The following is a 16,865-nucleotide window of genomic DNA, read 5'->3' on the forward strand; positions in this document are numbered from 1 at the left end:
CCTGAGACACGTGTAACTCTCACTAGCTTTGGACTTATCAGACAAGATTTAGAGTGGCATAAAAGACAAAACTTTTCATCAGGTTAGTGCGAGGATCTATCATCACAGATGTACCTAAATCGGAATATACAGAGCCTTCTTCTATACAACTCTTGTATCCAATTACAACCATAAGGCCATTCGGTGCTGACGGAAAGCAGTCACGTCCGACGAGTCCAGCTTAGTCTCCCGTAGGGCACAGATCATAGTTCCCATTGACGTTGTTGCCCCACCACGAGGGGAAGGGAATAGCGCGTCCTCCGGCGCCGAAGACGGCAAAGGACAGGATGAACAGTGCCGTAAGACTGGCGCCGTCAAAAGCACCCGTGACAAGGTACGAGTAGTCCTTGAAGATGCGGGGACGGTAGTTTCGGAGGTAGAACTGGACGAAGAACCCAGCAATGACCTGGCTGAAGATGACGCAGGTCTGGGACGCGCTGGCAGGAATGTAGCCGGCGAATTGGATGAATTGGGGCATGTTGATATTGTCGAGTGCGAAGCCTCGAATTTTGGGGACGAACTGAGAGAACAGAGTCAGCGGGACTATCAAAGGGGTAAATAAGGTACACTTACATGGCAGACGATGCGGTGGGCAGCCACAATTGCGGCGCCAATAGCCAATCCGATGGGTACCATGTGGTACTTGGCGCCCGTCTTGTAGAGGTACTTGGCCAGCGCCCAAGAAGTTGCATTGGTGTTGTAAGATTGGATGGTAGCACCGGACCAGGAAGCGTCACCGTTGCTGTTAATGAGGAGATCGCGGTTGCCCTTCACAATGGAGATCATGACAGCGTAGTTGACGAAACCACCCAAGACAGTACCATAAATTTGAGTAAGGAACATGACACGAGGTGGGATCTTGACTGTATGGGTGGTTAGCATCGGAGTCCACGAATGGTGTAGGAAAGATGACACTTACGGTATTCACCCATCTTCAGGTCATTACACAGGAGAACCGTGTTTTCGATGACATTGTGCGACCAAGCGGCAAAGTACATGTTACCAACGGGGCGTTCGGGAAGCATCAGACCCGCCAACATCTTAGACAGGTTGTTCGTGGCGATACCATTGCCAAAACGAGAGTAGATAATGCAGCTGAAGGGTGCGATGAAGATTCCCAACAACAGCGAGACAACGTATGCCCAAAGCGGAAGGGAAATGTTCTCCTTGATGACAACGACGAGACCGAGGATGAAGCTGAAAAGAAGCACCGCACCATACCACAACCATGGTGTTTCCTTGTAATGCTTGGCCATGTGGTTATGATGGCGGTCGTCGTAGCTCTCGGCTCTTGCGCTCTTGTACGCCCTCTTGATGTCACCACCCCAAAAGAGGACGCAGTGAGCAATTAGAGCGCCGATGGCAGCATTTGCCATGAACAGTGCGTATGCAAAAGTTCCGCTGAGACTGGGGATGCCGTACTGGGCCAGAGCATCGTGGTTGAGGACACCACTTGTGAACACTTTCGTGATGGGATACAATGAGCCATCCGCTGATAGAAGTCTGGTTGACATGAATGGGTACGACTTTGCATCCCAGGTGTTGGAGTAGTAGATGCCGAGCATGGCGGCAAAGCAGACAAGATACCCAGCGGCCTGGTTGGCTTGCAGCTTGAGGGGCAGAGCAGTGTTGAAGGATGTGATATATTGCCAATCGAAAGACATATTGAAAAGCCCTATTCCCTCGTTGTTGAGGGACCCGCCGAAGAGGTTTGTGAGGATAGACGCCTTGTTGCCAGTAGCGTGCATCGAGGCTAGGCAGGGGATGGAGATTGAATTGAGCCATGGGAACATGTAGGCAGGGAAGAACTCGTAGAAGAACATGCCCGTGAAAGCATACCAGAAGTATCGGAGAGGCTTGGAGCTCTTGATTTCTTGCCAATGGAGACCTTGGAGAGTCTTGACCGTGGGAAGGGCACTCCAGTAGACGGCGTCGACGTGCCAGACGGCAATGGGACGTAAGAGACCGGCGATGCCGTAGCCGAAGAGCCCAATCGAGATGGTACTCAAGACCACAGTGGTCGCGCTCAAGGGCAGGTTGTAGAAGAGGTCCTGTGCCGCGAACACGGTAACGCTGGCGGAAGCGTTGGAGGCGGACGTGGCAGTGATAGAGCAGATTGCGTGCTCTTTCAGGCCCCACGGTCCATAATTGAAGAATGACACGACTCGGATCCACGTTGGAATCTTGCCCTGGCCGCCCTTCGCCCTCCATCTAGCCTCAAAGTAATCACCACGGGGGAGAGCATTGGCCCACGCCCTGCCGAGAAAGTAGGCTATGAGGACGATAAAAGTGCCCTGGATGCTGACTAAAGTCGGTTTGAACTGGATGGAGGGTCAGCATATGAGTTACGTTGACTGAATGGCCAGGAGAAATAATTGGTCCCAACGAACACTGGTGCAAGTATTCCTCCTGGGGACTGACACTTACGTTGTAAATCTGGGTCATGACAGCCTGGAAACCCGAGAGGAAAGTAGCCAAGAATAGACTTCGAAAGGTCAACGCGGGGTCAAAATCGTCCCTGATGGGCAGAAGGTGCTTCGACGCATCGGCACCGGTGATGATGATAACGTCCTCACTGCCATTGCCTTTCTCGGTCTCACCGCCTTCGTAAAGAGGAAGGGGGGCAGCCTTGATCTCGCCGTCATCCTCGGCGACCTCTGCGTCCTCGAAAGTGTAGCCGGTCTTCTCGTTGATGGCCACCTCTGCGTTTGTGGCTCCGTGGCTGGGAACATCGACGGTCTTGGCCTCCGTTGTGTCGAGGCCACCGAGGCTGGTGGTATTGGGGTCAGTGGCCGGCATGTTTCCTCTGCGAAACCAGCAACGATTCAATGGCAATCCTATGAGGGTAGGCTAGAAGAGCTGGGCAAGCCCTCGGCGGCGCCCCGATATATGACTCAACCCACAAGCCCGGCAGGATAAGGACAAAGCGCTCCATGGTGTGACACCAACCGTGGGGGAGCCTACGCAGCCAATATTTGCAAAAGTCAGTTCTGCAGACTGTGCTGCCCTCAGCCCTGAGAGGCTGGGAGAATTAGGAAGGCGTTTGAGAGAGGCCAGGATTCTAGACCAAGTGAGAATCTCCGCATATCTTCGGCGCACCCCACAGCAGGGATCGTAGCAAATCTTCTTCAACCCTGTCCGGCACCCTGGCGATCATTCGCTGGGGGAAGGTCCGCAAACAGGCCGGCACTGGGAAAGGATTGGAGTCTGGCCGAGAGGGAATACCCGCAACTTGTCCACATCAGACGTCTGCAGGCTGCATGTCCCATTCGTTGCTCGGGTTTACCCCCTTCTCAAGCCGGGGTATTGTCGTTGCATCGCCGTGTACTGTAGAACCGCATATTGCCAAGAAGACATATCAGAGACAACACCTTCTCGAAGCATTGAATAGCTACAACAGCTAACCGCGCAGCCGGGGGATGATCTTCCATCTCGATTTTGCGCTTCATACCTCCCTGAACAGGCGGCCCATTCAGAAATAAGGTTAAGATTATTAAGGGGGAGGTGGTGGGCGGTGAGTTTCCGGTTTTCTTATCATCCTGACCGCTTGTCGCTAACTCTAATCCAGCGTCCATGCATACGGATCAGTGGCGGGCTGGTGGTCGCGGTCGTATTCGTAGCCTCCGTATTCGCAGCCTCCGCATTCGTCCCCTCAACTGATCATAAACCGCGACTCGTGGCGGTGATGGACCACCAATTTACCAGCAATCAATCGATTTCCGTGCAACCCCTGGTCGCGAATCGCGATACCGTGCAATCAAGGACCAGGCTTCTCCCAGGAAGAGATGATCGGATGTGCCTGATCCAGCCGGAGACCCCCAGCTGATTGGAGTAAGGTAGATATTTGGAAGAAGAGAAGCTCATCTTTCGTGGGCTAGAACGCTCGCATGCCTTCTTGGATTTGCATGAGAGAAACCACAAAGTACCAGACGGGCAGCACGAAGAGAGTGATGATGGGTGTTTGACGAATTAGCTGACTGCAGCAACACGTCGAAACAAAAACGCGCGCAACACCGGAAAGTGGGAGAAAGCAGCAGCGTAATCGATGACGAACACAACCCTTGACTACCGGTACGGGAATCTGATAGCAACAATCTAATGCATAAGACGAAAGTAAAGCAAAGTATAGCTCGTAACCTTACAAGTAGTTGAGGTAAGTTAGATTATGCCAAGCCATCCTTTACGTGATGCGAGGCCTTGTCGCATCTCCTTCCGTGGCCGCGACAAAGCCGCAGGCACACATGCAAAGAGACAAAAGAGAAACAGAGCCAAGTTCACTCCCTTTATACCTTCTCCTTTTACGATTCCCGTCTTATTACGTGATGTTTCCTCCGCGCCTTATACCGGACCCACGCCGAGGCGGCACGCATGTAGGCCGCCGAAGTGTCGTTGTGAGGGGGAAAATTCGCTTAAGCCTCAGGCACACACTTCGCTTGATTATTGCGCTAAGGAGTATTTAGCCTCGCTCCAAAGCTTCTACGAGCTTCACGCGTCTATTCAGGAATCAATTACAATTCTTGAAATCTCTTGTGTCCTTACGTAACGTGAATTTGACCTGGTAATTCGTCAACCTGGTACGTGGTTCACTTCTGCCTATTTGTCCTCTGGATCTTTAGGGTGCCCCCGCGTCACCTGACCGGAAGTCTTGGGCCAATTAGAGGCCTCGCAGAAGAAAACCATACTCGGCCAACCACAACGCTAATATTCTCTCTTGAGAAGTAAGAACGGGTTGGGAAAGGAGCGGGAGCGGGGTTTCCAGCGGCGTTGAGCAGGAAAGTAATTGCGCCAAGTTCTATGATTGGTTCTTTCTAATTCGTTGCCGAGAGTGGAAAATATTGTTGGATTTATTTATTGGGGGAGAAGCAAGGGCGGATGGATATGATAATTATCCATTCAAAACAGCTGAATGTGTCCTTGTACCTGTACGCTCCCCCAGCAAAGCTGAAAGGCTTAGAGATTCGAAATTGCGGTACTTCAAGCTCCTATACCGAAGGAGAGGAGGAAACATCGACAGAATAGAGCTAGAAATCATGCCATTAAGCTTGACTGAATCAGTAGTATGTAAATATAACAATAAGTTGACAATCTAAAAGCTGTAATCACAAACTGGACACCTGACCTATCTTCTCACCCAGTTCTTCGCTCAAAATCAATCCAACTGTGAACTTCAACAGCATTTGGCTTGATTATCGAATCGGTTCAATTTTTCTTTGATGTTTTGGAATGAGAATACTGAAGACAAATACAGCCTCAAGGCTTTCTAAATTCTCCTGTAAAGTCAAATAATTTCTATGAAGTGGTATACTTCCCTGCATACTGTAAATTGCGGGGTACTTGAATTCGTAGCGCTTAGCGCTGAGTGCTGGAGTTCATCTGCATATTATAGAGACTGGCAGATGCGGTTCGAGTGTCTGCCAAGATTTGGTGGAGTCTGGACTATAATTTCTTATTCATTGAAATAAGCTTTTGCTCGACAATTCATAAGGGACACAGTTCAACTATAGGGCTCACCTGACCTATCTAACGGCGATTTCTGGTAGTGTAGCCTCTGGCTTCAGTTGAAGGCCATTCCTAGCATCGAACTGCTGGGTCTCGACTGGCGGTATTGACTTGGTTTGACTCCAACTGTCTCTATATGCTCTCTTCTTTGTTCATTTTCCCCGATCGATTTCCCTTTTTTAGTTTAAATATAGAGCTTTCATATTTTTTGCTTCAGTCTGGTTCACAATGATAATATATTTACATCTAAACCACCATTTGTACATTCTGACAAAATCCGAGCAAATCCTATCAAAGTCAAGTTGCTGTTACTTTGAGCTTGAACGTCAATTACTTGTACTTGGATCATCCGCAAGAGATCCATCTTTGACGGCTCAGCCTATCTGTTTGGATGCTTCTCCCCATTGTATGGCTTTAGCCGCCTCGACCATATACTTCACAGTAGTTGTAATCACTTTTTGCACTTTTGCATCTCGTTCAGCTAGTTAACCTCTACTCCCATGATACCTTATGTTACCGAGCGTGCACGTGATCAAGTAAACAACAGCGGCCGCCCCTTTTCTAGTATCCTAACACACCAAAAACCAAAAACTACCAACCATATATCTACAATGCCACCATATCAATCTCAAATAATTTTTATCGAAAGAAGATGTCTTGAAGAAGGCCGAGAATCACAAACAGAATTCTGGCAGAGACACTCTTCAGAGATGGCACAATTAAGGCAGACCTACCCGGGAGCACCGGGGGACTACCTTGCCCATCTCGTCGCTGTCAGAATTTGGAGATATTACTGTAAGTAATGGATTGTAGTTAGTAATATTTCGACTGACACGTGCACAGGGGGAGATACATTCCCTTTTCCTCCATATACTTCGAACGTGCCAGAGGTCGCAGCTTCGACGCCGCACCAGTCTGACGATGTGGCAGAAACTGGACAAGCTGTAGACTCTTCGTCTATATTGACAGATAGTATGTCAGACAGAGATAACAGCTCAGACTTGGACACCATTCGCAATCAAAAATCAACTCAAGAAACGTTCTCGACAACTACCTCAGGATTCGGAGGCGCGACACCAGAGATCCCGGACTCTCAAGATGATTCAAGCGCGATGCTGACTCCAGATGAAGGTTCAGTGGAGTTGGGAAACAGACCCAGACCAAGAGGTACCCAGGAAAGTCAAGATGACGATTCACGGGATTCCGAGCAAGGGTCCGTGGAGTTGGGCGGAAGAGGGCCAACTCCCGACATACCAGACAGTGAGCAAAACTCGCAGCATGTTGCAACGAGCAATGTTTCTTCAGACGAGGAGTCACGGTCGTCAGCAGAGGCCAGGAGATCAGTAACACCTCGTCCCCGTCATGCCCTGAGGGATGGCAGAACAGAAGTCCCAGAGACAGATCTAGAGTCAGAAGACTCTGGTCATGAAAACATCCAAGATTACGAAGACAGTAGAGCTGCCGATAATGTAGATGCGCAAATCGAGGAAACTTCTATATCAAATATGATCGGGGCCGCTGATAGAACTAGGACAGGAGACTTTGCAGATGATGAAGACTCAGACAGAGACAACATGTGAGACAGTTATATAAACCATTCTCCGCAAGCTCTTTTGTAGGTGGGCATGCAAATATGTCTACCCAATATCCGAACGGTCAATCATCGACTCGTCCCTTCAAGTCGCTCTTGAGGACATCACTCTTTCTCTGGGTGACGCATCGCCGGGCTTCGCCCTCGAGTTTTACTTCAACCATGGCAAATGATGTGGATCTCCTGCAATCCAATCTGCAATTCTTTCAAATCAAGTCGGATCCCTTTCCAGAGTCTAGACGACTGGGAACTATTTTCAAACCGACCTCGCATTCTTTTAAACCTACCCGGATCTTTGCTAGACGACTTGGATCACTCTCAAAACGAGGGTGCAGTCGGTACAACGAAACAGTCCATGATTAATCAAGCATCGCAGCATTTGTCTGTTGATAGCCAAGATACTTCTGCTGGGCCGGTCGAAAACTCGACCCAATTTCCCAAATTGCCGCCTAAACTTCGCAGCAATATCTTGAAGCTTGGATGCTTCGAAACTGGAAACTTTGGATCACAATGAAGGAAGTAGGATGCTTCCTCTCCTTCCATAGTTTTAGATAGCAGGACAAGGGCAACTCATTAAATCGTATCAAACCATTCTGCTCCTCTCTTGTTCTCATCTCCATGTTCTTCGCACTTGTCACAAATCACAAATTTTAGCCCTCCGCTACTACAAGTTGGAATTTGGACCGACGAGAATATTCTCTTGGTTTCGGGGAACACTCTCAAGTCCCGTTACACTATTTTTCTGGGATATATCCAGTCTCGAGCAACCCGCTTCGACTTGGGCCACTACTACAATTGCAGATCAATTTAGATAGAGACCAAATTATAGCTCCACGCTTCATTTATGAGGGATGAAGAATCGATTTCAGCCCACAATAACATATTGCATTAACTCTATTGACTGCTTTGCATTGTGAATTGTTCTTTCTACAAGACTCACTACCACTAATCCTCTACTTGGCGCCACCGTCGAATTGCATCTCATCATCAACCTGCTGCTCCTCAGAGGCCTGCCTTCGATTTTCGTGCAATCTCACATTCTCTTGAATCTGAGAATCACGACGAACCTTGAGCATCCATTCCTTTTCCCAAGACTTGAAATTGTCTTGTCTGGCTTGAGTGTTGCCAAGAGAAACGAATCCCCTATTTGGATTCGATGTATTGAAATTGTCCCGATATTGCTCCATTGTAGGAAGTTGAAGCTTCTCGGTTTTTGTATACAAATTCCAGGCGCTCTGGATGTTGTCCAAATCGCAGAGCTGGAGCTTGCATGAATCGTCATTGTCTGTGACTCTTTCCCCCGTTTTCACCACCTTGAGATATTTATGGAAGTTCCAGTGCTCTGGGGTCATTCTCCGTTCTATCTCATTCTGAATGATGGTTCTCAAGTGGTGCAAATTGTCTTCTCCAACAATTCCTGCCTCCACGACTTGCTCCTGAATTCTGTCGAGCATGGCGTTGACGTATATGTTATCATCGGAGGGCAGTGGTGGCGCCCGTCGCTTCTCATCTCCAGTACCCACCCGAAGATGGAGTGCCTTACGCAGGACGTATCGAAAGAATTCGGGTTTCCCCTTCCAAAATGGCAGGCAGATAATTGTTGACATGGCGATGCAAAACTTCTGACTCCAATTTGGGTTTTTGCGCCATTTGGTCCCCGTCTGCTTGTTGGTGATGAGACCGCCTGGTTGCACCCCTACGTCCGCTTCGACGAGGTCCTGTGGAGCACACTTGAAGATGATTGTAGTTTTCCTCCAGAGTGAAATCTCATCCGCATACGACTTTTCGATGATAAAGTCGTCATCTGGTGACCAATCTTTGCGAAGCCTCCTCTCTTTTCCCTCCGTCCAGTATTCATTGTATTGGATGTCTGGCTGGAAATTGGACTTTTGATCGGGTATATCGAGCTCTTCTTGGTTGTCGTTTTCTTCCCCAGAGCTGGACCACCAGGACTCTGAGGAAGATCTTTCAACTGGAACCGCGGTCGATTGCTTTCCCTTTTGGTTCCGCTTCAGATTTGGCCTCGGTTTCGGATTCAGCTTCGGCTTCGTCGACTTCTGAGGCTTTGCCTTGCGGCCTCTCTTTTTCGGCTTGGGCTTGGGCTTGGGCTTGGACTTCCGATAGCCCTCGCCGGAGGAGGTTTCCTCATCGGAAGAAGGTTCCTCATCAGAGTCTTCCTCGGGGTCTTCCTCGTCCGACGACTCGATCGTCCGTCGGGAACGCTTTTGTTGCGTTTGGGGAGGGGAGTCTGATTCGTCTTCACGATGCCTTTTCTTGGCTGTATTTCCTGCCATCGGAGGATCTTGCTCCATTGCGTAAATATCTTTGCGTGATGTAATAATTGGTGGCATTGTGGTTGATCGTTGTTCGCGTTTCTGGGTTCACGCGTCGGCTAGGAAGGGTCGCATTCACTCTTTTATAAGAACGGGAATGTAAAATTTAATAGCACACTTGTCTAAATTAATCGTATCGTCACTTAGTACTTGAGCGAAAATGGCGAAGGACGAGTTTGCTCATTAGGTTCCCGGTTGAATAAGCCATGACCAACAAGCACGCAAGACAGGACAGAGGACAGAAGGTACTGCAGGGTGAGGCTTCTAAGATTTGCGCGACACTCAAGTCTTGAACACTAGAATTAAATGTCTTCAACAAAAATGTCGACATGAGGCTCACAGCTCCTTGCAGGCATGATGAATGCTTATGCTTCCCAGCAGAACGTTCTTCTCCGCAGTGTAGAGTGTCCAGCAATAAATATGTCGGTATACCGCAGCCCAAGCCACTAACCAACGCCCTTCAGGGTATTTATGTTCTACAACGAGAAGCTCGAGTGGCGGTACGGACTTCTCTTCATCCAAACCTCCTCCATCTGCGTACATCCCACGAGGTTCAATGTCGTAGCCTGCCAGCATTCGAAGCTGGCCGAGACACACATTGTCCACATCACTACTCGGTCATATTGCGCCCATTTTCCCGAACGGTCCTGACCTGGAGATAGCAAGGCATTCATCTTCCTGACTGACTCTGTCATGGGGGGGGGGGGGAGATGAAAGAGGGAGGAGCCCGATCGCGCCTTGCTGCATCGTCGTAATCTGCAATTGCTAGAGTTGTCCTCCCTGTGTAAAATCCAGTGTTGTTTTCTAAATGCCGTCATTCTGGGCTATGGCGGAGCAGATATTTACAAAATGATTCATAGAGATACTGACCTGAAAAATCCTAAATTTTGTCGGCCCGGAAGGTTGGTGAATGGGACCCCATGCCGTTAAATATCCCAACACCCTCCTCGCTCTTCTCCTGACAACAACAAACCAAAAACAATGTCAGCGTCAAAGACGAAACGACATACAAACCCCAAAATGGGAGCTCCAGATTACAAGCTCCCTCCCCTATGCAAAATGGCATACCCAAACAAGCCATATGAGCACATGGTCTCACTGCTATTCCGTCGACCGTTCAAAGGCACGAGACTAGACTGTGAGGACCCTGGCGAAGAAAGACTAAGGGAAAATGATATCACCAGGATGAACGCCCTGAAAATCATGGGCCGAAACGTTGATACCAGGAGTATTGATGTTCTCATCATCCTCATGCGAGCCCTGCGTACCTTCGACGCAGAGATGGTGCAAGCCCAGTTAACGGCCGCAGAAAGCGCGCTGGTGGAATCTTCGGAGCGAGAGGTGGGACGCATAATGGACCACGATCTTCACCTAAAGTACACCATCTTGAAGCCGTTGGTTGGTGGGGATGTGCTCGCAAGGAATTGCATGAGTGGCATTTCCTTCGAAACACTTGTCCATCACCCGCAGCTGTCCCACATCTTCATCACGAGTCCACAATTCAGCTTCTACTGCTGCTATGCCCCGAGTCGGCCCCGAAGCGCCCCAGATGCTCCTCTGACAGTGCGGCTGTTAGATCCATTGATACAAATCAATGCTCTAAGACCTTGGGACGGGAGCAGCTCATTGCAAGACTATCTCAATGAGCGGTTGCCCCTGGACAAAGTGTCACACGAAGAAATCACATACTACCCATACGTAGGACGGCCCCCCTTCTTACGAATTGAGTATACTCTTGCTTTGACGGACAAACGGAACACTTTCCAGTCCATGAGAACCGTCAGGCTCGAGGGCGAGACTATGTGGGAAACCAGCAAGGACACTTTTGGCTGTGGCCGCCCCTCCACGCTGTATGTCCTGTTCGCGATTGTCCGTTGTGCCAGTGACTCCTGGAATGATGACATACGCCTTTATTATAAGTCAGGAGGCGAGATTGTCCCGTATCTCCAGATGGTGGAGTGTACCGCCATAAACGAGTACCGGAAACGGCAGAAGCGATGGCCTGTGGAAGAACCTGGGAAATTCATGCTCTTCTACTTCAGACTAGAAGCTGATGATGCTCTGGAAGCCGAATCTAAGATCAGGTCCAAAACCGTTTCCGAGTACGAACCGAGGGTCTGGGAAACAGATCCAGCATCAGGACAAGACGGCGAGCAGGCTGCCCATGAAGGGGCTAGTTCCCCCTCGCAACCACAACCCCGAAGTTGACATTGTGTACCTTGGACGCAAGACATGCGTCTCCTCTATCGCTGCATTTCTGCGGAAGGATATTGAAATCCAACGCGTAGCAATCGAGGGCCAGTTGTCACAACCATATGACCGGTGTTGCACGTGGGAGGCTTCCGACACACTCGGCGTACAACGAGGTGAAGCGGCGATCGGTGGCATCACTGGACTACAGGCACTTCACGGATATGATCCTGATGTCCTTGAAGGCAATACCTCCTGGCCGGGTTGCAAAGGGTTGAAAGATCTCTTTATCATTATGGATCGATGGATTTGGCGGGACGAAACCCAATCTATCGGCTTATCCTCCAAATTATATGACGCTTCTACTCACCAACAGAGAGAGTGGAAAGTAAATGTGACAAGAGAGCTTGCCCGCATGGAATCTGATAACGGTGGCCTGGGCAGCGTCGGCCAGAATAAGTGGACCGGTGCATGCAAGCCAACCATCCAGATGATGAGCCTTTACCCGTTTGCACATTGTGGAAAGAAGACTATGACCTTCAACGCGGATCGAACTGACCCGTACATCAAGGACATGGCTCGCTCCATCTATTGTACCGCCTGGGACACGTCCACTGCAGATGTCAGCGTAGAGGTGGAATTTGACCAGAGATATCCCACTGATCGGGCCACTTGCTGGGAATTGGGCTCCTTGGAGGAGTATGAAATTACGATCCACGGATCCCCAGATCAGATTGAGAGGGCAGAGGAACTCATTGAGGCAGGGATTGTGAATATTCTGGTGCCGTACATGGAAATCCGAGAGTAAAGACTCATCGATAGAGAGGATATGATTGATTGGCTGGAGGAGTTAGGGCTCAAGAGAGCCAGTCCAGCGAGAAAAGGGGCAAGACTAGGCCAAACTGGGATACGCTAGCCCAGCCGAGATGCTTGTCTTCTTGATACGTGATTCGATACGAGCCATCTTCTATTTACGAAAAAGCTTTACCTCTAATATTCAAACTATAATTATAAATTCTATAAAAGAAAGATTTAATTAATTAAATATTAGAAAGTTCTAATCTTTAGATAATAGGTTCTAATTATAAAATTAGATATCTAATAATATAATTATAGACTTATCTAGTTTTATTTTCTATACTAGAGTTCTATAAACTAATAGTAATTAAAATACTATATTTCTAGTAACTTCTATAAATAATTCCCTAGTATTAGGTTTTAGGGAACTTTCTATAGAGATTTACCTAATAATATAATAAGTTCTATTATTATAATCTCGAATTATAAAAATTAAAACTAAGCCTAATAATATTTATAAAAAACAAGAATATATTTAATAATAATAATAAATATATAATATTTTATTATTTTTTAAAAGCTATTAATTATTTTATATATTTATTATAAGTTTTTAAAAAAGTATTTAATATATATAAATATAAGATATATAATAATAAGATAAAGTATAAGTAGTTAAAGTAAGTAAGCTATAAAGTAATACTTGCAAGTATAACTAATTCCAAGAATTAATTCTAATAAAAGACTAATTAATATCCCTTTTTAAAGCTAGGAGCATTTCCTTATATATTCCCTAATATTTAGCTAAACCTATAAAGTACTTTACTTAACTAGGAAATATAATCTTATATAATTCATATAATTCTAATTATAAGCTTTACCTAAAATAGGAAACTAGATCTATAATATCTAATACCTATTTATATACTATTATATATATCTATTATATTAATTCCTTCTCTGGGCCCTTATTCCTAAAAGGCCTAAGAAAACTATAAATAGCTTTATAAATAATCTCCTGAACTTTCCTGGCTACTAGTTCTTTCTAAAGACTTCCTATAATTACTCTATTATTATATTAGGTAATAGAATTAAAAATATAATTTATTAACCCTATCTAGTTAACTTGTAAATTACCTCTAGTAATTTCCTCTTATAAAAGTAATACGAGTATAATATATACTATTAGATATAAAGCTCTTCTGGTCTTCTAATTAGTTTATAAATCCCAACTTAGCCTTTATTTATAAATAAATTATTACTTTATAGGCCTAAGAGCTTAGAAAAGTTAATTTGATCTTCTAGTTTATTTATAAATCTCTTCTTTGGAATTTTCTAGGTATTTCTAATATAGAACCGGTTCCGAATTTATAATTACTATTTGGGAAAAGGATATTATAAAAAGGCCTCTCTTTTTCTATTAACTAATCTTTTTTTTTCCTTAACTATAATACTATATCTAGTTCCTTCTCATCTCTTGCCTTCTTTCTTTAAGTCTTTTTTAAGCTTCTTTAAGCTTCTTTAAGCTCTTTTAAGCTTTATTTAAATTCCTTTTCTATTTCTTTATCTATTAAGATAAATACTTCTTTTAGTACTTATTAGCCTATTACTACCTATTTAGCTAATACTTCTATATCCTTAATTTACTCTTACTATTTTTAATATTCTAAAAATATTACTAAGTTTCTCGACTTTACTTATATTAAAAGTAATAATTATTTGATATATAATTACTATTATTCTAAAAATAAGAAATATAATCCTATAAGTTATAAATTTCTTTTTTTATTTCCTATTCTAATATTATCTAAGGTTTTTAAATATATATAATATAATTAAACTACCTTTTTTAAGCTATTAATATATATAAGTATCTTTCCTAACTTTTACCTAAAAAAGAAAAGGCTATTACTATTTTTCTTTTATATTAAATTATATATATTTCTTATATTAAAACTATTATTTAAGGCTAATAAATTCTTCTAATAATCTAAGAAATAGATTAAGTAATTCTTACTAGCTTAGTATAAATATAAAATATTCTTAATAATATAGTTAATATTCTTTAGTATTAAATAAGCTTACTTTTTTCTCGTTTCTTACTAATAGCTAATAGCTTTATAAGCTAATTTACTACTTATTTCTTAAAAAAATCCTAATAAGAATAATAATAAGAATAATAGAAAGTAATTATAAAAATAAAGTATTTATAGGATATAGAAATTAGAGTTTTTAAAGTTCTTAATAATTTTTATATAGCTTTTCCAAAAATAAATATATAGTTTTTAATAGTTTTCTAATAAAAGTATTTATTTTTTATATCTTTATTTAACTAATAGTATTATAATATTATTCTTTTCTAAATATTCTTATAATTCTTGAGCTATATTTTCTAGATTACTTAATAGTTCCTATATATTATTTATTAGTAAATAGCTTTTCTAATAAATGAAATATTTCTTTTATTTTTTATTTTTTCTATAAACTATAATAGATTTTATCTCGAATTCCTCTTTATTCTTAATCTTAACTAGTTCTAGTTCTATTATAATACTAGCTTACGGGTATTATAGTTTTAAGAGAGAAATATAGAAAATATTATAGATCTAATATAATAATAATAATTTCAAGTAATATATTTATTTATATATTTCTATAACTTCTAGAACTTTAAAGAAACCAAAATATTTATTTACTAACTTTATACTAGATTATAGCTATTAAATATTCTTTATATAAAGCATGACTTTATTATATATATTAAACTCCTTATTAATATACTTTTTATTATAATACTTTTTCTATATATTTACTATTTTTTACTATTATTTTTCTATTATTTCCCGTTCTATTTAAATTCTTTAAATTCTTTCTTATATTACTAGTATTTCTTTTTCTAGAATATTATTTTTAATATATAATTTAATACTAGAATAAAATTCATATAATATATAAAATAAAGAAATTTCTATTATTAAATATATAAAGTTATTATATATGAATTCTATAAGAATAAACTTTATTATCTAGTTATTTTACTAGTAGCTAATATAGTATCTTAAGTACTATTTCAGAGTTTGGTTTAGATTCTCTATTTATTTATTAGTCTATAAATAAAATACTATATTTAGCTATTATTAAATCTTTAAATAGAAATATAAACTTAACTAGAACTTATTTATAAAAATAGATTTTTTATTAGAAATTATACCTATAAGTATACTAAAGTCTTTAATAATATAATATATAAATAGCTTTACTAATTCAGGAGCCGAGATCTTTTTAGTAATTAGAATATATTATATTATTTTTATATATTTATTAATAATAATAAATATAAAATTATATATTTTATTATAAAACCTAGAAGAAAATAGTCTTATAATAAAGTCTATAATAATTTCTTACTATAGCTTAAAAGAAAAAAGAAATAAACTAAATATATTATATAGTAAATATTTCTTTACTTTAGTTTATTAATATATAAAGCAAGTTTAATATAGTTTTTTATATTCTTTTTTATATTTTATTAGAAGTACTTTCTCTAGAGAATCTCTAGTATTTTACTAATACTAAAATACCTATTTATAGAATTATTATAATTAGCTTATAGTAATTCTTTTTTAAGAGCCGGTTTATTTAATATATAAATAGTATCCCGATATTTTAATAACCTAAATATATTAAGTTCCTAAGTCTTAATAACTCTAATAAAGATTTCTTTTAAGAACTATTTATATTACTAGTATTATACTAAAAAATCAAGCCTTTAATACTATAATAATAATTTACGTAATATTTTTCTGCTTTTCTTATATATTATTTCGGATCTAGTTATTTATATAACTAGAATTCGTAATATATATTACTTATAACTAGCTATACTAGTAATAAACTCAAATAGTAATATTTCTAATACTATTTTATTATTAAAATAGATTTCTTTTTCGGAATTTAATATTTTACTAATTAAGAAATACCTATTTTCTCTTTTCTGGGCCTTGAATTATAGTATTATAAAAATAATATAGTATTTTATTACTATTACTTATAGGGCTCTCTATTCTATATTCTATAGCTTATTATAAAATATAAATAATAAAGTATTTTTATTTACTTCTATTATAAAGTCTGGCCTTTTTAATAGCCTATTAGTAGAATTACTATATTCCGGCCAGTATTCTAAAATAAAGTCGAAAATAGCTAGCTTCTTTACTTATCTTATCTATTAACTATTTAGTTTTCTCTTAATTATAAAATATTTCAAATTATTATAATCTGTTTTTTTAATAATAATATACCGGATATATATTAGGTAATACTATTAAATATAAAATACTAGAATAATAGTCAAGAATTCTAAATTATATATCTTATATTTATTCTTAATTATAGTTATTTTCTTTAAATAAAAA

General features: G+C 41.5%; 4 protein-coding genes across 4 annotated transcripts; 2 read left to right on the forward strand and 2 right to left on the reverse strand.

Moving 5' to 3' along the window:
* Positions 1–36: 36 nt before the first annotated feature.
* K444DRAFT_557830 (OPT oligopeptide transporter) lies at positions 37–3,071 on the reverse strand. The gene is made up of 4 exons (XM_024876799.1): positions 2,467–3,071; positions 959–2,360; positions 613–902; positions 37–559 (listed from the first exon to the last, which is right to left on the reverse strand). Exons 1-4 carry the CDS (start codon positions 2,836–2,838, stop codon positions 221–223), a joined length of 2,403 nt encoding a protein of 800 aa, XP_024739557.1. The 5' UTR covers positions 2,839–3,071; the 3' UTR covers positions 37–220.
* Positions 3,072–6,149: 3,078 nt separating this feature from the next.
* Positions 6,150–7,643, forward strand: K444DRAFT_627551 (uncharacterized protein; the record flags this gene model as incomplete). The annotated part of the gene is made up of 3 exons (XM_024882817.1): positions 6,150–6,333; positions 6,382–7,114; positions 7,346–7,643. The coding sequence occupies 3 exons, from the start codon at positions 6,150–6,152 to the stop codon at positions 7,641–7,643; spliced, it is 1,215 nt and encodes a 404-aa protein (XP_024739558.1).
* A 439-nt stretch (positions 7,644–8,082) lies between these two features.
* On the reverse strand, positions 8,083–9,480 carry K444DRAFT_627552 (uncharacterized protein; the record flags this gene model as incomplete). Its single annotated transcript, XM_024882818.1, has 1 exon — positions 8,083–9,480. One exon carries the CDS (start codon positions 9,478–9,480, stop codon positions 8,083–8,085), a length of 1,398 nt encoding a protein of 465 aa, XP_024739559.1.
* Positions 9,481–10,443: 963 nt separating this feature from the next.
* Positions 10,444–12,460, forward strand: K444DRAFT_627553 (uncharacterized protein; the record flags this gene model as incomplete). The annotated part of the gene is made up of 2 exons (XM_024882819.1): positions 10,444–11,564; positions 11,620–12,460. The coding sequence occupies 2 exons, from the start codon at positions 10,444–10,446 to the stop codon at positions 12,458–12,460; spliced, it is 1,962 nt and encodes a 653-aa protein (XP_024739560.1).
* Positions 12,461–16,865: the final 4,405 nt, after the last annotated feature.

Source organism: Hyaloscypha bicolor, assembly GCF_002865645.1.
Source record: "Hyaloscypha bicolor E unplaced genomic scaffold K444scaffold_53, whole genome shotgun sequence".
Taxonomy (NCBI): domain Eukaryota; kingdom Fungi; phylum Ascomycota; class Leotiomycetes; order Helotiales; family Hyaloscyphaceae; genus Hyaloscypha; species Hyaloscypha bicolor.

Excerpts from the sequence above, each read along its gene's own strand:
- K444DRAFT_557830 (XM_024876799.1), bottom strand. The coding sequence starts at position 2,838 with ATGCCGGCCACTGACCCCAATACCACCAGCCTCGGTGGCCTCGACACA. Across the intron at positions 2,361-2,466 it reads TCATGACCCAGATTTACAAC|TTCAAACCGACTTTAGTCAG; the intron begins GTAAGTGTCAGT and ends CCCTCCATCCAG. Across the intron at positions 560-612 it reads CCCACCGCATCGTCTGCCAT|TTCGTCCCCAAAATTCGAGG; the intron begins GTAAGTGTACCT and ends CTGTTCTCTCAG.